This window comes from Ascaphus truei, chromosome 21, assembly GCF_040206685.1.
Source record: "Ascaphus truei isolate aAscTru1 chromosome 21, aAscTru1.hap1, whole genome shotgun sequence".
Lineage (NCBI taxonomy): Eukaryota > Metazoa > Chordata > Amphibia > Anura > Ascaphidae > Ascaphus > Ascaphus truei.
This window is the reverse complement of record NC_134503.1, coordinates 16,385,743-16,412,890: the sequence shown is the minus strand read 5'-3', so window position 1 is coordinate 16,412,890 and position 27,148 is coordinate 16,385,743. Positions and strand designations below refer to the sequence as shown.

The following is a 27,148-nucleotide window of genomic DNA, read 5'->3' as shown; positions in this document are numbered from 1 at the left end:
AGCATGTCTGTGACTTGCTGTCCCAACTTTTAGCATCTGGAAGAAACTTTATTTAGCAAATTTGATGCTTTTAATGCATATTTCTTACGCAGGCAATTTTGACGCCAGCTCATACGTGTTTGCTTCTTTGTTTCTTAAAAAGAACGAGCACCAAAAAATATTGGATGGTGGGACTCAGACCTGTGACATGCCCCTTTAATGGCAGAAGGGAGAGTTGCCAGGTAAACTAAGACGTGCAGGGCAAGGTTAGTTTTTAGGATTCTCTCAACAGCACAAATTGGCTACAAATCCACCCAAAAATAAGATTTGTGTGACATAATTTGCATGTCATTACCCAGAATCCCTTGCTACAGTGGGAGCACTGTATGCTAGGAGATAATAGTGAAAAGCAGCATCGCAGATCTGTCTTCTGGGACGTGAATGTACTCACAGGTGATTCTTTTCATTTGCTGCATGCTATATGGTGGAGGGGTTTTCACATGTTTTTTTTTACCCACCATAACCTATTTAAGGTGGGTAGGTAGTGGAGTCGGGCAGCACAGATGTCCCCAAAAATAAAACATAAAAAATACAAGATAGTGCATGTAGTCTGGAATCTGGGGTTGATTAGTTGTCACTTCCGGTACTTGGTGGATAGAGCGGCAACGGAACGCTGTAGGGATCCCACAGGCAGACTATGACTACTGGCAGGCAATGGCGACTCTTTGCATTTCGCACAAAATTGGCTTCGTCAGGAGTCAACATGTTTAGTTCTACATGCCAGTATCTATGTGATATCATGTAAGGGTGTATTTCGCCTTTTAATATATAAATATGTTTCTGGCAAAGATCGTACTATAGTATGTCTTCTCGGCTTACCTTGAGAACACCACACCATTGAGGACCACCAGATATCCGACAACCCAGACCAGCATTTAATCACCTCGCATTTCATCTCCACATCAGCCCACCAAACAGAGTTTTGGACATGCTTTATATCTACTAGTGAAATGTGAGTTCCCACCACATAGATCATGTTCAGCAAATGAACCCCAAATTCCAGACTATCTTGACATCTGCGCACCCCAACTCCACTGCCTATCGTTCCATTGAGGAGGAACCTGTACCGTCCTCCATAGGGTTTTGAAGCTGCATTAGTCACCATAATCACTTTGGGTTTTTCTATAAGCACCATTGCTTAATATCACTGAGAACTTGATATATTTAATCATATCACTCAATTGTATTATAGTACCATCTATATACACTCCACCGCAGGAGCGCCTTGTTTCACACTTTCTTTCCTATTTAAGGTGTGGTCAGAATAAATAAGAAATACTTTGGTCCATATAGCAACCTTATCTCTGGGCAAAGACCCCTTTATTAAATATAGCCCAAAAAAAGTGTTCTTGATTGGTTAAAAATAAATAAATATATATATATGAAAGCAACAAATATATATATTATCGTTTATTTGTAAAGCGCCAAAATATTCCGCAGTGGGGGTACGCAGCCGCGTCAATGCCAGAAACGCCAATGTAACTAGTGCTAACAAAAGGTAATGCAGGCCCTGCTCCTAAGAGATGACACGCTAGATCTTATAACCACTACTAATACTTGTTAGAAAACCACCCTTTTGAATTACTTCCATTCTTCAGGGCTTGTAACACGCAAACACGTTGATTGGAGTGGTATTCCATTGTTGTTGGTGTCAGAATTATTCCATGAGCGTATCATGTGCTTTGGTTCCTGTCCACCTCATTGTATCTGGCTATGTTCTTTGACCTTTGAATGTAGTTCAAAGTTCTAGTAGCCGTATTGGACCGGGGGTATGTATATTTGTTGTAAGCTGGGATGACTTGTAGAGGACCAATGATACCAACTGAAGAAACCGGTACCTTTTTGAAAGCTCTGTATGCCATGCATCCATTTATACAGGACCATAATGTTGGACCCCTAACGGGTATTTCAACCTTCAACGAATCTTCACTGACGTTTGACAGCAACACTATATACAAAAAATAAATCGTAGGAACAAATTGTCTCTCGAGTTCGACCTTTGGTAATTTGCAGCTGTGTGCATCATATATTTATAATTATAGCTCTTATTTAAAAAGACCATTCTTTCATTTAAATGGCAGTTTTATGGATCCTGAACAGTGATTGCCAACTGAGGGTTTCTGAGGTGTCACCAAGGGGTTCCGCCCCCAAAAATGGAATGGCGGATCCCAGGCAGTACAGCGGGTTCCTGAGCCCGTGTGGGCACTGCACCCTTAATAAGGCCTCAAACTGCAAAGTCGCTCCCCACAATATTTTGCATCCACAGCAGCAAGGCATTTTGGGGTCGTGACTTTGGAAGCTCCCACAGTGAGTGACAGCTGTACCACCCATGCTGTCTGCACACACTGAGGGGCAGTTCGGACCCCTATTAAGTGTGTGTTCCCCCCAACAAGCTCAGGGCACAATACTGCCTAGGACCGGTCACACGGTTCTGTTCGCAATAGTCTGAGTAGGGAATACGATTTATTAATAAGGGGAACAGATATTTTCTAGCAGGGGGTGCACAGTGTAATAACTGTTGGGAACCACTGATCCAGAGAGAGGCAATAATAAGATCATTCAAAAGAAAACATGCCTTGTATTTGTGAAACTCAGGGGAGTGAGAATAGGGTTAAAGTAAACTTGGGGTTGACCGGGGAGGGATTTGCAAGCTGCAGGAAGCTGTTTGGCTTTAACTTTCGAGGCAGATGGTTTTAGTTTACTCAGCTCTGTCACTTTTCCCCCCTCTCTTAGCCATATGAACTACCTCCCAAATAGTGTGTGTGTGTGTACAGACGCACACACAGACACAGACACACAGACACACAGACACACAGACACACAGACACACTCCCTCAAACACTCCCCCCCCCACTATGCTGTCTAGAACTAGAAGCAACCCTTAAATTACCTGCTTTTATCATCAAATGTAATCAGTTCATTCCCCTGCCAATCTGCCCTCACATCCCTTCCTTTTCTGTCTCTCTGTGTCTCTCTGTGTGTCTCTGTGTCTCTATATGTCTGTCTCTATATGTCTGTCTCTCCCTCTCCCTCCCTCTCCTCTCGTTTATATCTTCAAATAAGGTACACACACAAAATAAGCTGGGGAAAAACGATGCCAGTTATTAAACTAAAAAGAACACACCCTCCAATGTAATACAATGAATGCATGAAGCAGAAGAAACGCCATTCCTTCACCCAGAGAGCTTGCAATCTGAACATCATGGTCATTTAACAAAGTCATTGGTCCAGGACTTTTTCGAGGCTGCATGCTTCGTGACTGCAGTTTGAGTGCCGTGGCCCCCAGTCGGTATAACGTGAAGCAGTCTCCTCCCATGCTGGGGAGAGGTGAGCTCCCTTTGCATGAGCACGGACGGGTAGAGCTGGAAGAACGAACTTGCGCATTTGGGGCTTGTGCATGTTATGAGGGTGAATGTTACTGCAACAATAGTCTGATGTCTGAACCTCTCCAAAGACCAGTTCCTACCCACTGGGTCCAAAAGCTATTTGGGTTATTCGTCAAAGTGTTCTAGCTGCAAAATAGGAGCAAAAGTACTGCAGCATATTTAGCAAAGTGAACAATCCCTTTGTATCTGGGCGTGATTGATTCCTCCCGCCCCTCCCCCTCCACCTTCACCTTCGTTTTGCATATAGATTTTGATACATAACCTCTAATTTAGCAATTACTTTTATTTTTGAATAAAAAATAACTCATTTGGAAGCGCAGAGTGTTGATTGTATGTGTTAGGCCACGCCCATGCTGATCGTGGGCTCGTGTGCGCGATCAAAACAATGTCAATTAATTAGAGCATCCATACTGTGCGCATGCGTGAGCGTGGGCCGGAGCAATGCGTGTTGAGACAAACCTTTTTTTTTTTTTTGGGTGTCTGTCGTGCGATGCCCTGGTCACGTGCGCGGTTCAGCCAATCAGGACGAACCGCTCATGTGACGTCACGGGCTCGCCCACGACCCCGATCGCGCAATCCTGCAGGCCGCGGATCTCTGCAAGTACAGGTCTGTCGCGAGCGCACGCCCCTACTGCGGACCTAGCCTTATGTTACATTTGTTGTTGTGCTTTTTAATTATTATTTTTTACTGGATGGCAGCAGTGGGGTCCCCAGAACTGAAAATAGTGCAATTTAAGTTCTGGGGTACCTCTGCTCCCTATCCTTGTAATAAGGTTTTAGGGCAGGGGTTGCCCACTCCAGTCCTCTCGAATCACCTATAGCTCAGGTATTGGGGATATCCCTGCTTCAGCACATGTGGCTGTCATTTGACCGAGCCACTGATTGAGCCACCTGTGCTGAAGCAGGGATATCCTTAAAATCTGACCTGTTGGTTGCCTTTGAGGACTGGAGTTGACCGCTCCTGTTTGAAGGCAGGAGAAGGAGCGGCTCAGTGAGTAAAGACACTGACTGGCACTGAGATTGCTGCAGGGGAACCCGGTTCAATTCCCGGTGTCGGCTCCTTGTGACCTTGGGTAAGTCACTTTATCTCCCTGTGCCTCAGGCACCAAAAACATAGATTGTAAGCTCTACGGGGCAGGGACCTGTGCCTGCAATATGTCTCTGTAAAGCGCTACGTAAAAACTAGCAGCGCTATACAAGAACATGCTATTATTATATATTAGAAAGCTGAATAAAGGTAAATGAAGAATTGTTGATAATATAAGCACGTGTCAAAATGTGACATCAGCAAAAGGATGTATTGTAAGAGCTCGTAAGTGCAATTTCTATATGCATGTAAGATCCTTTCACGCACTAGGCTTTATAACTTTTGATTTGCATAGGAAACTGGTTTCGCAAAGTCCATGAGCCATGAAGGGGTTAATCAGTGTAAGCGAGCTTAGGACCAGATTCTTTTGCAGCGCTACGATCACCTAGAGGGGATTTCTGCAAGGAGGCGTGTTTGGCTGTGAAGGGGTTAAGGGGTTAAATTCCAAAGCAGTTTAATCAGGGTCTGGCTGTGGTCTGTCACATACTTCCAATAGCGAAGTCCAAGAGACCGTGACTTGGTAATTGGGAGGTCTGACACCCTATCCATGACCAATCAACTTGGAAATTCTTGCAATTTATAGGGCTGACTTCCTATATCTGAAGGCAGCTCCAGGCTGGGCTTCATATTACGGCTTCGGATGGAGCATTTAGCCTTTGAGTTCATGTCAGATCAGCTTTCAGGGTCCTTTTTGTGTGTTTTTTTTTTTTTTTAATTGTATTATTGTTTAAACAACTCATATTGAGTAAGGGGCAAATCTTTGTGGAAGAGGGGTGGCAAGACTTTTCAAGAGTAGTGGTGTTAGTGAGCGGCGATGGATAGGAAGGAGTTAAATACGACACCAAAGCAAATATGAAACTCTGTGTGTGTTTCTACATGTCGTTTACAGGTTCCCCAGACCTGCTACATGTATCCCTTTTGTCACATTATTAAGTGGATAAGCTGCGGACAAGGATTCTGGGTAACGACATGGAAATGAACAAGCTGTCACGGTTCGCTTCCTGACATACTTTGCAGTACATGATATCATAGCTCTCAACCTACCCTCCTTGAGAATCACCCTCATTTGCACATAAAAGTTGTCCCATAAACTTTATTATTATCACACTCCAAAGCCACCTTCTTCCATGCTACCATTTTCTCCCCCCCCCCCACTTAAGGCTACGGCCCCAGTCATTGCGTGCGTCGGAGCGCCTGGCGGCGCGTGCACCAGTTTCAGCCACGATCTGTGGTCTAGGGGTCGTGATGGGACACGCGTCTTGGCAAGTCAGAGAATTGCAGGGGTAGCAAAGACGAGAACTAGGCTACGGCCCAGGGGAGGCGGGCCTAGCCATGGTGTCACAAGGCTGGTTCACCCTTATTGGCTGAACCGCCGCCATGACGTGGCTATCGCTCGGCCGCCGCGCCAAAAGTTGAATTTTTTGACTTTTCAAAAGGTGGTAGCGCCACTTGCGCTTGGTCCTGTACGCGCACGCACTGATGGGTGCCTGGCCCATAGAGGGCCGTACCTTCTCTGCGCCTCGCACGCCGCAGTGCGCACAGCCGCGAGCACGGGGGCCGAGGCCTTACACAGCACTCCCAACCTATCTGATTTGGCAAACCAATGAATGAGTTGGATGTATATGTGTGTGACGTATGTTGCTGCTAGATTTCTCCTGAAGTAGGAGGCTTCCGGTTGCTTAGACCCGGTTCCTTCTCATGGTGTCACCATGGTTCAGGGAAGCATAAAAATAAACATTGAATTTCGGGAAGGGGCTTCTATTTAAATGAACCTGTAGGTTAACAGAAGGATGATGGTGGGGAGGGGGGGGGAGGTCATTAGTGGCTTTGGTGGAAAAATCAGGAGATGTGTCTTGGTCATAGTGAGTAGAAAGTGACAGGTTGGATATCAGTGGTTTGCATGTCCTGTCAGCTCCCTGTGTTGGAATTTGGGCTGAGGGGGAGTAAGGAGTATCCGGCTGCTCAGTATAGTCTCTGGTATTATCTTCAATGCTATTAAAATGTTTCCTTATGAAGTTGTTTTTTGAACAATGATAATGGGGATATAGGACCTGGGTAAAGACTGGGTAGGACGTCTTTATGGTGAAGGCACATGATGGATTGAGAGGTTGTGGTTCAAGTCCAAGGGCCTTGTGACCGTGGGCAAGTTACTTCTATTTGTATGTCACTTACATTACAGTAGACCTTTCGGTTCAGTGACTCAATGCTCCCCTATTGTTCTATTCTGTACAGTACGGCACACAATAGGATAGCATGAAGCATGTCACAGCGGTCAAAATGACTTTGTTAATGTTGGGATTGAAATTATCCTGTATATTTATTCACGGCATGGCTACTTCCCATGTGACCTTGGGCTGAAAGAGTAACTTGGTGGATAGCACTGTCTTTGAAGTGGGTGAGCGCATTTGGAATGCCAACGTCCACTCTCCTCGTCACCTTGGGCAAGTCACATTACCTCCTCCCGCCCCCCCCATGACCTTCAAAAGTAGATTATAAACTCTTCAGAACACAAGATTAATTGTGGCAATACAATTCTAAGAGCTCAATACAGGCGTACCCCGGTTTAAGGACACTCACTTTAAGTACACTCGCGAGTAAGTACATATCGCTCAATAGGAAAACGGCAGCTCACGCATGCGCCTGTCAGCATGTCCTGAACAGCAATACTGTCTCCCTACCTGTACCGAAGCTATGCGCAAGCGGGGAGACTATAGAGCCTTTTACACATGTGTTATTTACATCAGTTATGCACGTATATGACGATTGCCGTACAGTACATGCATCGTTAAGTAGGAAAAAGGTAGTGCTTCACTTTAAGTACATTTTCGCTTTACATACATGCTCCGGTCCCATTGTGTACGTTAATGCGGGGTATGCCTGTACGCTTAACATCATATTTTTAATTTTATGACAGAATGTAATCTCCCTGCTCCTTCCCAGGAAACGCTGAAAATCTATATGCTCCAAAGTATCTTAATGGTAAAAAAAACCCCCCAACAGATTGTAAACTCTTCGGGACAGGGACTCCTTTTCCTAAATGTTACTGTTATGTCTGAAGCACTCCTTATCGTGTGTATTACTGCTGTGAAGCGCTATGTACGTTAATGGCGCTATATAAATAAAGACACACCTACAGTGTTTTATAAGGATAATATTAAAAGTCAGTATTGTGCCTTTGTCTTGCATGCATCACAGCTGAACAGTGCTATTTGGAAATGAATAATTCACTATATGTGACGTCCTGCTTGGTTATGTAGGAGGGAAGAGCGGTCATATTGCTCACAGGGGAGATCGAGGCAGTAGGATGAATAGGGTAAAGCACAGCTTGATTTTGCTGCCGAATCTACGGCCAATCCGAAATACCGTTGGAGTTTGTAAATAAACCGCAGCCATGCAGCCAAGAGTAACAAGCGTTTCAGCCGTACGGCCCCTCCCCAGGGTCCCTGGATGCCATTTGGCCTCATTACTTGGCTATTCCAGGAACAGATTGGAAGCCGCTTTCTCTGAGCCTATTGTTTTTGAATTGGCTGCAGATGATACAGAAGGGAATGGACAGGGGGGGATGGATGGATGGAGGGAGGGAGGGTGGGAGTATTAGAATGTGAGAGATGAAGAATGCACGAGAGAGAGCAAAACCTAGAGGATCGTTTTCCAACCTTAAATAATGCTCTGTGCCAAGCATCACTGTCTGGGGTGGTTTTAGGGAATAGATAACATATGATACCCATGGCAAAACAGTCAATTCAAGAATAGCGCTGTATAAGAATATTAAATACCATGAGACAGGGGTGTCCAACTCCAGTCTCCATGGGCCACCCTCAGTCAATGACTGAGTCACCTGTGCTGAAGCAGGGATAACCTTAAAATCTGACCTGTTGGTGGCACTTGAGGACCGGAGTTGGCCACTCCTGCCGTACAACATATTAAAAATCCCAAAGACCTATTAACTCCCTCCAGTCAAGGGTTAGCATTGGATTTTGCCTCTCTAGCATGAATGGGTTTAACTCCAATCACCACATTGTAACACATCGTTATTCTTGCTTTAGCGCTGGAGCATTGGGCTAATATCTAGTGACATTGTGCTCAGTGCCCTAAGCTTTGGTAGAACCATTGTCACCATCCGCAAGAAAGATTTAATCTAATGGCCCCCAACAATGCTGCTGTGGATATAGAGCAGTAGTTCCCAATGTTATTTGGATGGTGACACCTCTAGCTTATTAGGAAAATAGAGGTGACTCCCTTATTCCTGATGACACGGTTGTCTTTGTCGGAGCTATGCTAAATAGTCACCAGATGGTCTTCTTTTACTGTAAATAACAATGCACGGTTTCTATTGTTTTCGAGTTGAGAGTTGCATTTCTGCGTAACATCGCCCTGTCACCTGGTTTGGGGTTGTGTCCCGACACCCTGCATGGGAATCCCTGCTGTACAGCCATGTGCGGCAGGTCTTTTAACCCATTTGGGGGGGGGGGGGTGGGGGTGTTATCGCCCGGGACTCCTAAATGGGGTACTCTCGTGGCTTTGTGTCCTCCCGGCTTGGCTTGCAAAGCTGCTTGATGTCACTTTGAGCCGGTGGGGCCTGGGAGCATGACAGATGAATGCATGCAGGGAGGGGGTCAAGAGAGCATCACCCAGCTGCTAAATCAAGGAAGGAGGGAGCGCAAGGGAGGGGGAAGCCCATCTTCCCAATATTTACAAAGCGTCAGTCACACCAGCACTGGCTGTCTCTTTGACAAGGGCACTGTTTAATTAGGCAGGGCTTGGGTAAAGGATTACTTAACATACTGTGGCTGTGAAGGCATCTGCTCCTCTGTTGTATAGGAGCCTCCCCATTTACATAACTGTGAATGCTCCAATCCCCCTCCCATCTCCTTAATAATAAGGATAACAATTAGCAATTTCCTTTTGTGTGGAGCGTTCTAAGGCATGTAGCGTTCTCCCGCGCCCCCCTCTCCCTCCTCCTCATCGAGAAGCAGGACTCTGATCTCCCATCCTAAAGACGTAGAAGTGAACATGTACGTATTATATTATTTATAAAGAGCCAACCATGTACTCAGCACTTTACTAAATTACAAAGCAAGGTAAATAAATGACCACACAATGGGAATAAGTGCAACAGGTAAATGACAAAATTGCACAAACCGGGGTCCATGTTCCAAAGAACTTACAATCTAATACCTCTCACCTTGGGGCCTATGAAGTAAGATCATATTTATTGTTTTGGTACGTCAATTTTTGTGATTAGTAGTAGTTCAAAACTTCATAAAATGTGCATTGTATGTACATATAATCTGTATGATGAAATATTCACGCTGCCTCAAACACATTGTTGGATTGACACAAAGCAACGTAATTCTGCGCTGACACTATTAAGAGACTTGGGATTGGCGGCAAGTGGTTTTGACGCACTTTTATTTTTGACTCCCAGAAACATTTTTAATACGTGGGCCTATCTGTGTGCCAAAGAAATGAAAAAGTGGCTTATTTCCGGTTCGTACGTAGGCGCACACTAGCCCAATGTAAAATGGGATGTCCATGCGCCAATTCTGCACCCAAATATCCGTTTGCGACTCTTGATATATAAGCATTTTACTGCTCCAGTGACATGGTACACATACATGTCTCAGGGACTATACACTGTCCTACAGAACAATCAGGAACTCCTGTCTCCTATCCCTCCCACAGGGATATCACTCGCTCATAATAATTGGGCTGCTTTTAAAATACAAAAATATATATGTAAATAGTTGCTGTTCAATCTTCTCAATTCACTTGCAATACAGCACCCTGTGGTGTCATTAACCTGTTGTTATCAATATCTTCATATTAGCTGGCACCTTATGATGCATTCATGTTGCATTAGAGAATCTTGCTACAGGCATGTGGTGCTATGTGAGCAATAAGAAGGCTTGATATGTTAAATGTAAGGAAAAGCTCTACATGCTGATTGCGCCCCTGTTCTAATAAGCGTTAAATCTAATTTGAGTACCAGATGTGAAGGATATTTCCAAGATCTCACAAAGAAGATTGTCAGCAATCGGTACATATGTTTGTACAAAATATAGTGTGTGCATTGTGCTGTCTAGAACTAGGAGCCAACCCAGAAATGAACTGCTTTTATCATCATAATGAATCTCTCCTCTCGGAGAGTTAACAATCTAAACAGAATAGTTCTTTAACAATGCAGTCAGTCCGGGAATTTGAGACGGCCTATTGACTAGGGGCCACAGCATTCAAACTGCAAACATTCAGACACAAGCAATGAAGCCGCCTTCCACTTGCTATGGAGGAAGTTATCTCCTTTTGAATGAGCACGGGCAAGACTGTTAATAAGAACTCCAGAAGTCCTTTTTCTTTGTGCATTTGAGGTTTATGCATGTTACAGGAGCAAACGGGGGTTGGATTCCTATTTAAAATATGTATTGCGATGCACAGCTCATTAAAGAAGCACTTGTAGGGACACATTATTATTATTATTTTTTTTATTATTATTATTTTAAAATAGGTCTGAAGTAGGGGGTCTCCGGAGCTCGTTCATTTCAGCTCCCGGGACCCCGGGTTTCTCGAGATACTTGCCTCGGAAAGGGGTGCCGGTAGCAGCTGAGATGGGCTCGTCAATCCAATCAATATGGTGTCTTTTAAATGTCCTGCGGGCCAATAGGAAACCATGACACCATCCCTTCCATCTTCCTATTGGCCCGCGTGACGCAGGACATTTTTATCTACGCAGAGATACCGGCACCGCCTTCTGATGTAAGTATCTCGAGAGGCACATTCACGCGCCTCCGACAGGTCTGCACCCTGGCTTCCCCCAATATGGCTTAGCATACGGTGCTTCCACTGCAGCCAGGGGGACACTGTATGCTCATTTGCATGTCATTACCCAGAATCCCTGGCTGCAATGGAGGCACTGTATGCTAGTAGATAATGGGGAAAGGCAGGTTGCAGGCCTGTCTGAAACGTGTGAATGTGCTCACAAGTGGGATTTGTATTTGCTGTACAAGGGAGGGTTTGTGTCACTTTTTTGCTCACCATAACTTATTTTGTGTCTGGTAAATATATAATAAACAGGACCATTGCACTGGATAGCGGGAGTGAGTATAGAAAGCAACCTATAGAAGAATGCATTTTTATGTAAGACCCACAATAATGTCCCTGTTATGCAGACTAAACATAGTCTGAAAGCGTACTGCAAAACTGTAGAAACCATATCGCATTCAACCCCATGTCAAGAGGATACCCTTATAACAGGGCACTTCAGCTACATTTCCAAAGGGGCTCAGAATAACCTTTCAGAGTCTAAGGGCAACTAGAATTTGTAATGATTTTTAATTTTTATTTATACATTTATAGACTTGCAACTGTATAGGCTTATAACCTTTTACAAGCATTTATAGCATATGTACCTTTTTATATTTATATTACTTTGGCTTACAAGTGAGTTTCTGTGTGAAATAATTGCACTAAACTGTCTAGCCAACTTCAATGAAATTAGCAGGAGCAGACGGTCCCGGGAACCCTAAAGCCTTGTATGGGCTGGATTTGGCCTACCAGCCGCCATTAGGGTACAAGCATTACACGGGTGGCAATTATCCGAGGAAGGGGCTGCGTCCCTGAAACGTAATGTGGTCTGCTCTAAGCATGGAGTAAAGCCTTCGCAATCTTTTTTGCAACTAAAACTGTGTGCCTCCATCTTTTGTGCGTTGCACTATGTCTGTGCCCTCAGTTGGAACATTGGGGCTTTGATGGGTTACCCTGCACCAGGACTTGTATACTGTGACCCTTTTTGGCAAATGGTGTGTCTCTGTTTACCTGTATATTGCCATTTGAAGAGCCTTGCTATAAAGTCTTGGTAACTTATGCACGTCTATGCCAAACATTCATGTTGATGCACTCTCTCCTTTTACTGTAGTGTAAAGATTTTGAAGATGTGGTGGTTTTGTTGAAAGTTGTTTATCCTTATTCACGGATCACCATTGAAGTTCTTTGTTGATGCACATGAGTTTTGGAAACCACCCAATTCTAGTCTTCAGATGTACTTTTCGAGTGCAGCTTGCATAGAATAAAACCCATCATTTGCTTAAAGATTGAGACTGCTGAAACGCTGCCACAGACTTGCCCACAGACTTGCAACTCAAAAGGACCATGTCCGGGCTACTCCCACTTAGGGTTGCCAGGTGTCCAATATTGAACTGGACTGTCCAGTATTTGGACACACTGTCCAGTAAAAATTCGAGGTAATACTGGACGTGTGTGTATGTATTACCTCTCTGGACATGTATGTGTATACTGGTATTACCTCTCTGGGCATAGTGTCCTGACGGGCTTGGGGGGCCGCAGGATTTCCCCAGAGCAGGTAGAGAGCAGGGCTGTTGCTAAGGGGCTGGGCAGCTTCCTCCATCCTTATTGCCTGGCTGCATTACCCAGCAGCAATCAGGATAAGGCGTTAGGAGTCTGGGAGTGGGGCTTAGGAGAGGAGGAAACAGCATGGAGTGGAGAGAGGTGTGTCTGAAGTGCGTTGCACCTTTCACCATTTAGTTCAGTATTTTTGGAGAAGCCACCTGGCCACCCTACTCCCACTATCCTTTATGTCTAATGTCATAGTAGGAATACTTTTATGATGCAGTGTACTGTTCACTACTAGGCCTCTGATTCAGTAGAGAACTTGAAGGTGGCGTCATGCACAGTTACCAAAGCATTACCTCTCATCCATTGAATGGCCCCAGTTTACGATGTAGCATTCGATTTTTTCCAGTGGAGGGCGCCAAATGCTAGGTATACCAAGGTATTTTCGTGCCCCATGCGTACTTTGCCAACAGAATTTATATGACTTGTCTTTTCTTTGTATGTTTTTACCACGGCCTGTCATTAGCTACTCATATATTTTTAACCAGTGATTCTTGTTCTTAAGAACAGTCAGATATTGGGCTACAACAATACATTGGAAAGTACATTGCACCATACCGCAAAACAATATTAGCTGGTAGACCCCAAACCACGACCTTGGCTTGGGTTTGTCTTAAGACAGTGAGTATGGTGGGAACGGTGTTATATAGTGCTGGGAATGGGGCTATTCATTCATTGTAGAACCAGTGGAATACTGCACGCGAAATCCTGGCCTCTGATGTTCATGGCAGGGATGTAGATATCACTTATAGGCCAGAAGATTCCCTGACCTAAAGAGCTTACTTTTGTTTCTGGCATGAAGCTCAATGAAATGAAGTGGCTGCACAAATGCCACAGCTTTCTCTAGGTGCTTTTTGTGAGGCCCAGGGATAGTCTCCACCCGGGTTATTGAGCGGGTGCAGTCTCTGACACCCCACCCCCCTTCACGGTCCATAGGTATCAGGGCTTTCTGGCAGCTGAGAGGGGCCCACACTGGCAGCCGAGAGTATAAGTTGGGCCTGACTTCTGGGGGTGGCCTAACTTCCATGTTCAGACTCCAGGAGCAGACCTCCCTCCTCCGGGACAGATGTCCTTACCCTACGCGCTCTCCCTTTCCCCCTGGTGGCAGCGCTGCATGTTCAATCGCGTCAGTGCCAGTGTAATTACCATTAGACCTCTCATACTGAATACGTCAATGTATCTTTCTTTTCTTGCATAGGAATCTTCAGCCTTTACACACCTGCCCCCAGTGCAATTCTATACTGAGAGGCAATGGAGCCGCCAAGTTCCAGCCATACAGGTGAGTACTATGCATTATACATAAGCATTGTGATATTGAACAGGACGCTTTGTTCTGCACACAGACTGGTAGCTTCCCTAGCAACCTAGCAATAAGTGATAAGTGCGTGATATCATCTGGAGGCCTGTATCCATCAGGAGACTCTAGGGAATAAAGGCCAGTACTCGAACTGTGTTATATTAATATACGTATTACAATTAAATACAACACAAGTAGAGTCATTGAGAGAGTTATAATCAGGGCCTGACAAACTGGGCCAAAACCCACTCTCCCCACCAAAAAGTCACTTGCCCCCCCCCCCCCCCGCCTTACCTGCGGCGGGCGGGGTCCTGACGGCGTCTCCCGGCCTTCTGCTGTCTTGTCGCCTTTAAAATCATGTTTTTCTCCTGCAGCACTATTCAAAATGGGCGTGCGGTGTCATATGACTGTCATGCAGCGTCTCGTTACCATGGCAACGCGGTGTCATATGACACCGCACGGCCATTTTGAATTGTGCTGCAGGAGAAAAACATGATTTTAAAGGCGACAAGACAGCAGAAGGCTGGGAGACACCGGGGGACACCGCCGCAGGTACACAGTCAACAGCGGCCACAATGCAGTCGCCCCAGGCGACCACATTTTTCGAGCCCTGGCTATAAGGCAAGAATGGGTAGATAATCAATGCCTATAAATATCGGTACATTGCACCAGTTATGTAAGGGTTTTTGAGCAAGTATACCCTGTAAATTAGTAGGGTGTGGCATATTGGGCCAAGAGCCCGCCTTTACTGGGTTACATTTGTTCTTATTGAGCTTGAATGGTTTAGGGATGCCTCGTGGAATAGATGCAAATTAGCTGACTCTCCTAATAACCTAAATAATTAGAAATACATGCACAAGGCAGACAAGACTAGAAAAAGCCCAATATTACACTGACCATTTTTTATTAATGCGCGGCAAATCCTGCTAAATTCTGGAAGGTCATCAATAATATATTTGGGACCTCCAGCTACTAGGAACTTCTAAGGTACCAAAAGGATGATATTTTGCTAATCACACAGCCATTGCCACCGCTTTCAAATAATACTTTGTGGAATGTGCTACTTCCTTATTTTCAAGACTCAAAATATAGCCCAGACTAAGTGCGCTCCTATACCATTGCCTCCTCCCGACTGTGCTCATGAACTTTGATTTATCCCAGTGTCTGACAAAGAGATTGCATAGGAGCTCCTAATACTAAGGCTAAAGGACCAACGTAGGCCTCTCCATTTGCAATCAATGTTCCTACATCTCCGTGCCCCTGTCACTGCTAAACCAATGGCCTCCTTAATCAACGCTATTTTATCTTCTTGCCATACCCCCCAGGTCTTTAATTAATGCTAGTCATCGCAGTTTTCAAAAGTGGTGATATAAACAGTTTCTAGCTACAGACCAATGTCTATGCTACCTACACTATACAAAGTAATGGAAAATGTATTCATTCCAAACACAAAAGTCACAGATTCTTGGTCAATTCCAATCTGGCTTTCACCCAGATCATTCCACAGTAACAATGCTCTTAAAAATATGTAGTGAGATCCAGTGTGGAATGGGGCATTGACTAATGACTGGAGCAAAAATCCAGCGGTGCGCAAAATGGGGGGTTTAAAGAGGCCCCGCGAACTTCCCGAAGGCACTTAAATTAAGTGCCGGGGAAGCGGTGACGGCCTCTGTAAACTGCACTTACCTTGTCTCCGGCAGCTTCTTAGGCGCGTCGCCATGGCAACGTGGCGTCAAATGCCGCCGGGGCCAAGGTAAGATGGGGAGGGGCGCGGAGAGAGAGGAACTGCCGGCAGGGGGCGCAGGGAAAAAACTTTGCGCACCCCTGCACAACAGATGCTAATGCCAATTCTTCACTAACGAACATTGTGTATGGTACAGCATCCCAAATTCGTCTCAATGCTGTTTTGTCTTATTATTGATCTACAAGACCCATGATATGTTACCGAGGACTAGGTTGGCTATCCCTTGCGTAGAGGTGTAAGATGCATTTTTGCTGTCGTACTTTCAAATACTCTCTGGACAAGCTACCGAATTATCTGAGCATGCTTCTCAGCCCTGTACACAGCACTTTGAACCTTACATTTTCCTCCAGAAGCCTGCTTACCGTTTCAAGGTTCAATAAACAAACTGGTACACCTTGCACCTGGAACAATTTACCCGAGACGCTCAAAGCCGCCCCCTTTTTAAGATTTTATCTGTTTCCTACTTTAAACCTGTTGGTAACGGTACCACTTAATGTTGTCATCACAATATTCTGTAACCAGGACTTGAAACTTGAAAACAAGAGGTAACTCAATGTATTTCTTCCTTGTAAAATATTGTATAAATGAATTTACAGATGGGAGCTGTTCCATAAGACACCCTCCCGGCAATGGAAGATACCTTCCATCACATTCACCTGAATGGGCAGTAGGGTCTTCCAGCTCTGGAAGGTGTCTTATGGAAGAAGACTGCCTCGGAAATCTGAGCCATAGTGATTTCACACAACTATGCTAGTTACTTAACTACACAAACTCGCTTGAGTTGGCCATAAGGCGCCCAATTTAGAGTTTAGATGTAATCACAAAACTAGTGGTGTTAAAAGTTGAGTGCTGCTCCATTGCTATTTATGGAATTTGGACCTGACTGAATTTGAAGTTGGGCGCTACCGTCATTAACAGCTGCTCTTAAAATACGATAATGAGGTCTTATGTTGGCGCTATTGGCTCATATGTAATTTTTGCCTCTTTCGCAGTCCTATACCTGTGCGTACTAATTACATCTGCAGAATGTTTGCCCTTAATTACATCTGCGGAATGTTTGCCCTTAATTACATCAGCACGGGCCCTTAAAAAAAAACGTTACTTTTGGGGAACTTGACCTCAGTCCCAGCACAATGACCAACGAAACAACCCCTGGTTCCAACCCTGTTACAAAATGTGCACACACAAAAAAAAAAAAGAGAGATGCCAGGATTGCTGCTTTTATACTTGAAATCCTGTACGCCAATGCCAGGGCTCTTCAGCAAGTTCTCCATGTGGCCAGAAAATGAAACCTTTAGCAGTAGTACGACCACAAGCTTGCTGCAATGTAATTTTAGAGGCATTTAAATTTTTATTTATTTTTTTAACATTTTTGGAAGTATTTATAACCTCTGTACCATTTTAAATTAAGCTAATGTTAACATAGAAGCGAGTTTCAGTGTGAGAAATTACACTTGGATACCTAAGCAATTAGCATGAGCAAAATCCAAGAGCCACATCAAGGCCTGCAGGACATTATCTTTCTCCCTGCATGTCACCTCTCCCTTGCAATCCATTTCTCGTCAAATCATCTCCCCTCTCTGCTGACTTCCTATTCATTTTTGTTTAAACTACAAAATTCTCCTTTCTTTGAAGGCTCAACACACCTCTGCACCTCCATACATCTCAACACTGATCTCTCGTTACACCCTGCACCCTCACATGCTTAACCCAAAGCTGTCAAATCTTTGCACCTTTTACCTCTGCAGCCCTCTCCTGTCTTAAACCTTTTTTAACGAATCGCTCCCTACCTATGGAATGCTCTTCCAAAATGTTTGTCAAGCACCATCACTTTCTGAATTCAAAGACCACCTCACCTCTTTTAAAAAAGCATATCATAGACTGTGGATGTAATTCAGAGAGCCCTCTCCAGTAAGACACTGTCCATGCTGCTATTGTTGGATGGCAAGAAGGTCTTTGATAGACTGGACAGGGGTTACTTATTAAAAGTACTCCAGAGATTTGGGTTCTCAGGCAACTTTCTAAGAGGGATACATGGCCTGTATCAATCTTGAAGTGCCAACATTATCCAGGCTCATATCAGAGACAGTGAACAGGACTATGCAGGGTTGCCCCCTATCCCCTCTAGTTTGCTCTATCTATCGAACCACTAGCTGCCTGAATTAGAGTAAACTGAAACATAAGTGAGATCACACTAGCAAGTATAGATTGCAAATTGTCCCTCTATGCGGATTATATTCTACTAACAATTTCCAGACCACTTACCTCCTTCCCTAATCTATTTCAAACCCTCGATCATTTTGGCAGAATTTCCAGGTTCAAAATCATCCAGCCTAAATCCAAGGCTCTTAGTATTAATCTCACCAAAAATATAGTCAAACTCCGAACCAACAATTTTGATTTCTCCTGGCATTAAGTACCTCTCCTACTTGGGGGAGTATTAGTAAAGGAAGGTATTAACCTTACTAGATAATTCAAAACTTTATATAAGGCCAACTACCCTAAACTAATGACTCGTTAAGGATAGCCTAGAATCTTGGAAAAAATATAATCTCGTGAATAGGCTGAATATCCTTGGTCAAGATGAACCTACTGCAATGGTTGATTTACCTATTTTACATGCTTCTAATCCCGGTAATAAAATGTGATCTAAAGGTCATGCAGACATACAAGTCCAGGTTCATATAGGGAGGGCAGGAGACCTAGGATCAGAAGCGCGACTCTTCTGAGGTCTACTAGTATTGGTGGACTTGCCACTCCAAACCTTTTAGAATATCGTCAGGCCTCCCAGATGAGGCAACTGCGTCTCTGGAATTCCCAGATTAAAACTAGGTTGGGTGGACATGGAAAATGAAATAAGCTCTCCTGTCTGCATAGACTCACTCCTTTGGTTGGACAAAACGGATAGGCCCAAAGACTCTCTGGCCATCCCCACAATAAAGCACTCTGTGAACCTCTGGAATCAACTTAAATTCAGATTCCATTTTATGGCCCGAAGATCATGAATGGTCCCTCTGTTCCAGAATTTGCTCCAGAGCAGAGTCACTCTTCTTTCCAAATTTGGAAGAAAGCAAAAATCACCGGGGGAGGGGGCGGAATATGCTCTCAGGTGAACAGATTGAGTTTCCCAGAACTTCAACAGAAAAAAAAAATCTGCCTTCAGCAGAAATTTTTAGCTTCGTACTAATAAAACATTTTGTTATGTCGGTACACTGTAACACCTCCCCAGCAACCACGACCTACTTTGAAGAGCTACTGTATACAGTTCCAGATATATTGATAGAGGATGATCTCTCTGATCTATCAGCTGCTTCTCAATACGGTGCCACACACCAGATGCTCCCTCCTATATGTTAAAATGGGAGGTGGAGTTGGGGGAGACCATATAGATGGATGAATAGAAGATCTGCGAGGCGGCAGCAGCCACCAGCTCCATCTGTACGGTCACAAAACTTCTACTTCGGGGGTATCTAACCCCAATCAGAATGCATGCCAATAATAACACAAACTCGCCTCTATGCTTCAAGGGTTGTAGCCAGCAGGGCTCCCTCATGTCTGGTGGACATGCGCTAAGTTAGTGCCGTGTAGACAGAGGTATTCTCCCTGATTGATTCACTGTTAGATGTGACCCCGGCCGCAGACCAATAGTTAGCATTATTGGGAAGACCTCCCCCTAACATGTCTATGGCCTCTCATTTCCTTCTAGAAACGAGATGCTGCATTGCAGCGTGCTGGAATAAACAGACCGTGCCAGACCTTATTGATATTAAATGCAGAATGTGGCACACATTTTCGATGGGTAACAATAACAGCATTTCTGAGAAAGACCTCCCACAAGTTTTTCAAGGTCTGGGGGGCCATGGTTGGAAAGGAGGGGACACTTGGAGTTAAGCTTAGTCAGGCCTTATAGTAAAGGTTCAGTTAAGTGGTAAAGAGCGCAGACGGAGCGCGCCATCCTTTCTAGTAAAATATCAGTGAGCTGCTGGCGAGGGTCTTAGCCCTCTCCGCCTCTTTGCCCTCCCACCCCCCCCCCCCCCCCCCCATTCCTTCCGTCTTTTCTTGCTTCTCCCCCCCCTTCATTTCCATGTTGTATTTTAATGTATGTCTATTTCTAGGGTCAAACTTCAATGGGGTGACAGTATTTGAGCCAGTGAAGGATGCATGACAATGCTATGGCACTACGTTGTTCTTCCAGGTGCCTGTTTCTCCCCCCCCGACCCCCCCTTTTTTTTTTGTTTCTGTAACCTTGTTAAGCTGCAAAATAAACAGTTGGAGGAAAAAATAAGCATATCATAAAATAATCTACACCTACTGTACACTACTGAGTGACTGCACTTTTAATCAGGGCCGCGGACAGATTTCTCCCACCCTCTCTCCCTCTCTCTCTTCTCTCTCTCCTCTCCCCCCCCCTCCTCTCTCCTCTCCCCCCTCTCTCCTCTCCCCCCCTCTCTCCTCTCTCCTCTCTCCCCCTCTCTCTCCTCTCCCCCTCTCCTCTCCCCCCTCTCTCTCCCCCCTCTCTCCTCTCCCCCCCTCTCTCTCTTCCCCCCTCCTCTCTCCTTTCTCCTCTCCCCCCCCTCTCCTCTCCCCCTCTCTCTTCTCTCCCCCCTCTGTTTCTCTCTCTCTCCCCACATCTACCTCCTTCCTCTTGCTCTGTCTCCCCCTCTCTTTTCTCTCTCTCTCTCTCTCTCTCTCTCTCTCTCTCTCTCTCTCTCTCTCTCTCTCTCTCTCTCTCTCTCTCTCTCTCTCTCTCTCTCTCTCTCTCTCTCCTCTCTCTCTCTCTCTCTCTCTCTCTCTCTCTCTCTCTCTCTTTCTCTCTCTTTCTCTCTCTTTCTCTCTCTTTCTCTCTCTCTCTCCATTATTCAGTGATTGTCCTTTCCTCCTGCCTGATCCTAAGCAGGGGCTAAAGATCATCCCTTCTAATGTTCTCACTCTGTGCTGATGGGAACAGAGGTCACATTCCGAACTCAGGTCAGAGGTATGGGAGAGGGGATCCTTCCGACCTCCAGCTCTGCCTGCAGCACCCCGCCCCTTGCTTTCATGCAGTCTCATTTATTTCACCCTGTGCTAGCCCCCAGAACACTAAGGCAGCAGTTTATGTTTATGCAATATAAAGTTATACTGATTATGGCTATCTACTATTTCAGATGTCTTAAGCTTCTCCTACGTAGAGTTCATAGACAAGCTGTGTATATGAGACAAGTCAATACGTTTAGTCATGGGTGCATGTGTGTATATGAAATGAGATCTTATTATTGTAATGAGATATAGGAGAGCTTTTTTTTAAATGGATCTGGCTTTGCATGTATCTGAGACAAGTACTTGTAGGTTTAATTATCTGTGTCTGTGAGAGACTAAACACAAGGACCTCATTTACAACATGGAGTTAGCTGTAAATTGTGCTGCAAATCTATTAATTGTAACGCGGTCAGCACACATCACTAATGCATAGCTTCCAACTGCACCTATTATCAGGGGCACTACATGTTTCTGAGTCCTTATAGTGGAGTCCTTATAGTGGAGTCCTTATAGTGGAGTCCTTATAGTGGAGTCCTTATAGTGGAGTCCTTATAGTGGTGCTCAACTCCAGTCCTCAAGAACCCCCCCCCCTCCCCAACAAGTTTGATTGAGCCACCTGTGCTGAAGCAGGGATAGCCTTAAAACTGGACCAGTTGGGGGGGTCTTGAGGACTGGCTTTGAGCGCCCCTGCTCTAAGACCAGTTGTACCTATAAAACAGAAGGTTTTGTTGTGTGATGAGCTGCATAGGTTAGGTGACTTTCATAGGAATTGCTCGGCAGTATCTCCATCCAGCACCAATTACAGCAACGCCTATTTAATGTGCAAGATGTTGGAAGGTCTACAAATTGCGTTCATTTCAGCTTCAGAGACCCTCTGCTCCCTGAGATTCATACCACCGTAAGGGGTACCGGTAGCAGCTCTGCGGGTTAAAAATTTCCCAGTCACGCAGGCCAATAGGAAGCCGCAATTGGCACGTGGGACATGTAAACCGCCATTATGATAGCCCCAACTAGCCTGAGCTGTGCTCACAAGGGGTATATTTTTTTTTGTCGCAGATCAGGGAAATCTGAAAGTCCAGTTTGCCAATAACTGTTTTTTGTACATGTTTTCTGCCTGGTCTCACTCACAGAACAAGGGGCGACTCAGTTCCTGAGAACACTGCTACCCCTCTGGGCCAAGAAAGAGGCAGAGGAGGTAAGACATTTTCTGCTTGCATACAATTGATAAAATCAGTCGATCTGCAATATAGAGTTAGAGGGCTGGGAACCGATTAAAAGCAAAGTAAGGAAGGGCAAGAGAGGGATGCCCATGCAATAGCTCACACCCGGAGGGTTCCTCGGGGACATTGGTAGTGGTAAATTGTTGTTCCTTTATACCTTTAAAACGTAAGGTGTTAACAAATCTCTATCACAATCCTTGTATCCTTCCTTTCTTCCAAAGAGTACACGACGGGTCCCATAACGTCACTGTCTTGGAAGTGGGTAAACTCTGGTTGAATCCCAGTGTTCACTTATTGTGAGCTTGGACAAATCACTTTATCTCCATGGGTACTAAGATTGGGCTGTACTCTCTGTGAGACGCGTACGTACATGGCTTAATACACTGTAACTAGAACAGAGAATATGTGTAATTAATTGTTGTGTGTGTGTGTGTATATACATACATCTATACACACACACATACATCTATATACTATACACACACATATATACATGCACACATACACACACTTACATACACACACATATTACACAACCAATGTGCAGTCTCATAGATTAGCCCTGGGTGAATGACAGGCCGATCAACCTATCACAGAGGGGCACACAAACACACACACTACATCACCCAAGCCAACAGGCCAGAAGAAGGATACAGAATGTGAACAGAGATCAAGCGCAAATACTATTTTTATAGATAGATAAGAGAAAACGACAAGAGGTGTATATATATACCGTCCTGTAATGGGTACAGCTCCTAAAATGGATTCAATCCAAATCCATAGAGACAGTCGAGGCAGGTAATCGGGTGCGCACTCACACCCAGGTATATGTATCGGAAAGATAAAACAAACGCCACAATAGTGCAACAGAGTATGAGGATATTTTCCCTAACCAATACTCTATATATTCCCACTCCCATTTAATATGAGCAGTTACAGCCCGGGGGTTGTTGGGGAGTAACCAACTCGGGTAGCAAATCCCAGGAGGCGATGTCCCAGACATGGAAGAGAGGACACAATAATAGTGCAGGTTGCTTTATAAACACAATGAATATAAAATAGTAACACTTACAAACATAGGCAGGTTCTGGCCATAGGGACCACCCCGGGTCATACAGTGAGACATCCTGGGATCTGCTACCCGAGTTGGTTACTCCCCAACAACCCCCGGGCTCTAACTGCTCATATTAAATGGGAGTGGGAATATATAGAGTATTGGTTAGGGAAAATGTCCCCATACTCTGTTGCACTATTGTGGCGTTTGTTTTATCTTTCCAATACATATACCTGGGTGTGAGTGCGCACCCGATCACCTGCCTCAGCAGAAGAAGGATACACCACTCCAGGTAAGTTTAAGAAAATGTGTATTTAAACCATCAGAGAAAACCCGCGAGAAGGGGTTGAGTCTATCCAGCCATCTCACCAGTGAGAGCGTGCTGCGAGTAACAATAACATTGTGTGTTTGTGTGTGTGTGTGTGTGTGTCTGTGTGTGTGTCTGTGTGTGTGTCTTTTCCCCCCATACATATGAAGTTTATTTTATTTATGTGCAATCGGCAGGTCCGGATAAAAGTCAGACAGTTTATCCCGACCATGGAGTATCCACAATCTGAGCTTCTGGACCTGTTGGAGACCTGCAGCACCTGGAAGGCGAAAGGCAATGCCCTTGGGTGTTTAATTGCTGGTGAATTCCAGCAATGGATGCAGGACCAGCCGGCTGCTCAGCAGGTTAGATGCATAACTCGCCACCCTAGCGCCAAAGAAGAACATTTAGTATATGTCAGCACAGATACGGGGGGAGACACTTCCTTCTCAAGAGACATTAGCAGCACTTAACTGTTACATCCATCCTATTGTGCCATGCCAAAGGAATATCTGGGATCTAACAGTTTAGCACACTAATGTTATGGACATATCCCTTATCGCGAACTGCTTCTACAGAGACCTTTAAAGGCCACATCTCAGACCCCTAGTAAGAAGTGGGGCAACACACAGTAAGTGATGTATCAACTGTCATTGACTTGGAAGGAAGTCGGTGCATTGTAAACTGTGTGTTTACCACCCTTCTCATTGTATTGAATAGTTGCCATTTAGTTTAGAAGCACATACTTCTTATATTCACTCAGAGATAGGGTTGCAAGGTGGCATCTCTAAAAATACTGGACACAATGGCGTAAGGTTTAACGTGCTTGACATGCAGTTCCTCCTCTACTTGGCCCCACCCCCGTGCTCCTGGCACCGCCCGGTTGGCTGCATTACCCAGCAGCAGCCAATCAAGATGGAGGAAGCTGCCCAGCCCCCAAGCAACTGCCCTGCTCTCTCCCTGCTTGGGGAAATCCCGTGCCCCCCCCCATGTCGGTCAGGTCACTACGTCCAGAGAGGTAATACCGGTATACACACACATGTCCAGTATTGCCACTCATTTTTTACTGGACAGTGTGTCCAAAAACAGGACAGTCCGGTTCAGTACTGGACACCCGGCAACCCTAAAAGAGACATCCAGGACACAAACCCACTGATACAACACGAACACGGAGTCATGAGCACACACCGTAATCAGATCATCACGTCCCATATAACCACCTCCCATATTTTGTCGCTGAATTAAATGATGCTTACCGCCTCTGCGTAGGGGAGCACTCGGCATTGGTGTTGGTGCAGTGTAACAGCTTATAAAGCCTCTTTGACCTCGCATGTGTAAGTAATGTGTTCAGTGACGTGGAAGTAACTCATACGCCCCCCAATGTGATGCTTCTTCATTTTTCCCCACTGAGACATCGGGAAACGGTGTAATCCTATCCGACCTGAGCGGTGTCTGTAATGAATTGTTTGATGAAAACCCACCTCTTGCAGTTCCATAATGTATTGATTCAATATATTTACAGTTTTCTTAAAGCCCATCAATGTTTTACCAATATTGTGACCATTGCTCGTTCTCGTTGATGAAGAGGGGAATTCTACTCTTTCTTTTGGTTGCATTAGTCTGGCCTGAGGTTGAGGAAACTGCAAGCACGTGTGTTTGGCCTTGTGTTTGAGGGGCAAGGTGGACTTCTGGATCTCCTGTTTGTGATATACCAGATGCACAAGGCGGACAGAAGTTTCTTACTGGGGCACGTTACCCACATGTACAGCATGGGAAAGTATAAAGAGGTGAGTGTCCTGATGTCTTCAGCGTCTTACTTACTCACAGTCGGAGAAGGGTTATTTATTAAACTGCGATAGTGCAGGTCGGGGCACTATCGAGCAGAAACTCGCATTGACTTCAGTGAACGTTTCTGTGCAATAGTGCACTGAGCTGCACTATTGCAGTTTTTAATAAATAACCCTCTCCGGACCATATTTACTAAACTGTGCTATTCCATGAGAGACTTTCCGGCGCCGGAAGACACCTATTATGGGCCGTTCTCTTGAATGGGCTTTAAGATATCTCCTGGCACTGGAAGATGTCTTGTGTGTCACTAAGGCCCGAGTTTGCCAAGCGGGGCTATTCCATATCAGCATAAGTTAATGGGTCCTTCCAAAGCTTAACGGGTCTGGTTTTAAGGATATCCCTGCTTCAGCATGGGTGGCTCAATTAGTCACTTCTTCAGTCCTGTGCTTCAGTCCCTGGTTCAGCACAGGTGGCTCAATCAGCGGCTCAGTCTTCGACTGAGCCACTCATTGAGCCACTTGTGCTGAAGCTGGGATATCCTTAAAACCTGTCCTGTTTGGAGTTGAGCGCCCCTGGTATACTGGATGGATTTATTAGCTAAAGGGATGTAGATACAAGTTCTGACCCTCTATATGCCATCTTGGCTGCTACTCAACCTATGCTATTGTTGCTTAGCATTGTATAACTATAACACTTAAACATCATACCCTACATTTTATACTACATGAGCAGCCTCAAAGCTGCCATAACTCCTGGCAGGATCAACCGGGGTTTGCATGAGCTAAGCCATACACTGCACAAGGAGGAAGCGGTCCAAATAATGGCGTCTGGCATACTTTATTTAAATGAAAAATATAGTTTGGAGGATTTAACTAAGGAGTCTATGTGCCTACAGTTATTATTGACATACGTGTGCCTCTCTGCATACCTGTGCAAACCAGGACTGTCCCAACCAGGACTGTTCCTGGTACATTGGGGTATTTGGTAGCTTATTAGAAAAACGCTTGGGTGCCAGCCATCTTGACCTGAATCAGGTCATGCACCAGAGCTGCTTGAATCTGATACCCAGGGCTTCCTTTGCGTCTCTCCTGCCGCCCCTTTATATCTGTGGTAGGAGTCTGCAGTAGATTGCTCTGTACATTGGTGTGTGAACAGAATATTAAGAGACTACTAAAATGGCTGCCTTGAAATCCAACATGGCCGTCATGCTGCCTACCCTCTCCCCCTCTCCACTCCCACCTCATCCCAATTTCTTTTTTTATTTTGAAAGGCAGACAATGGTGGAATTCAGAGCACAGCAGAGGCTCATGTAGTGTGCAGCTATTCTCTGAAGACCCCCTGAATGGGGCAAGCTGTGCTGGAGAAGAATAAGGGGAGGCAGAAGGCCGGCTAGTGTTTCATGGCCGTCTTATGTTACACTTCAGCCTTTTGAAAAGAGTGTCTGTGGCAGGCTGAATCAGGCTCTCCTGCACTCCAAAAGGCAGAGAGGAGAGGACAATGAGGCCTCTTGTCACGGGCAGGCCCCTCCAGCAGAGAAAAGCCATTGTCACACATACAGGGGGCCAGTCTGGCAGTCTGTGCATGCTTCACTGCCTTCTGATATTGCTCGCTGGATCTGCAGAAAATGCATTCAGGGCCTTGTCAGCTTTGATTAGCAAAGGGTCTCGTGAATTAATGGGATGTGATATTTCAAGTCTCAGGGTGGCCTCTGTCTGTTCGGTCAGAGTGAGCAAGTTCGGAAGAACTAGGCTAGTGATGGCCCTGAATGTCCTTTCGTTCGTTGCTTTTAGCTGCTGGAGGGCTG

At 45.2% G+C, this 27,148-nt stretch overlaps 1 protein-coding gene across 2 annotated transcripts in view; it reads left to right on the top strand.

Annotated features, from left to right (window-relative positions):
• Positions 1-27,148, top strand: part of EXD3 (exonuclease 3'-5' domain containing 3) — a 238,159-nt gene that overhangs the window by 30,147 nt on the left and 180,864 nt on the right. For both annotated transcript variants that reach the window (XM_075579126.1, XM_075579125.1), the window contains 4 exons: positions 14,117-14,197; positions 22,106-22,170; positions 23,754-23,921; positions 25,176-25,343. In XM_075579126.1, the coding sequence (XP_075435241.1) occupies positions 14,170-14,197; positions 22,106-22,170; positions 23,754-23,921; positions 25,176-25,343 (429 nt within the window). In that variant the 5' untranslated portion in view covers positions 14,117-14,169. The remainder of the gene's footprint in view (positions 1-14,116; positions 14,198-22,105; positions 22,171-23,753; positions 23,922-25,175; positions 25,344-27,148) is intronic.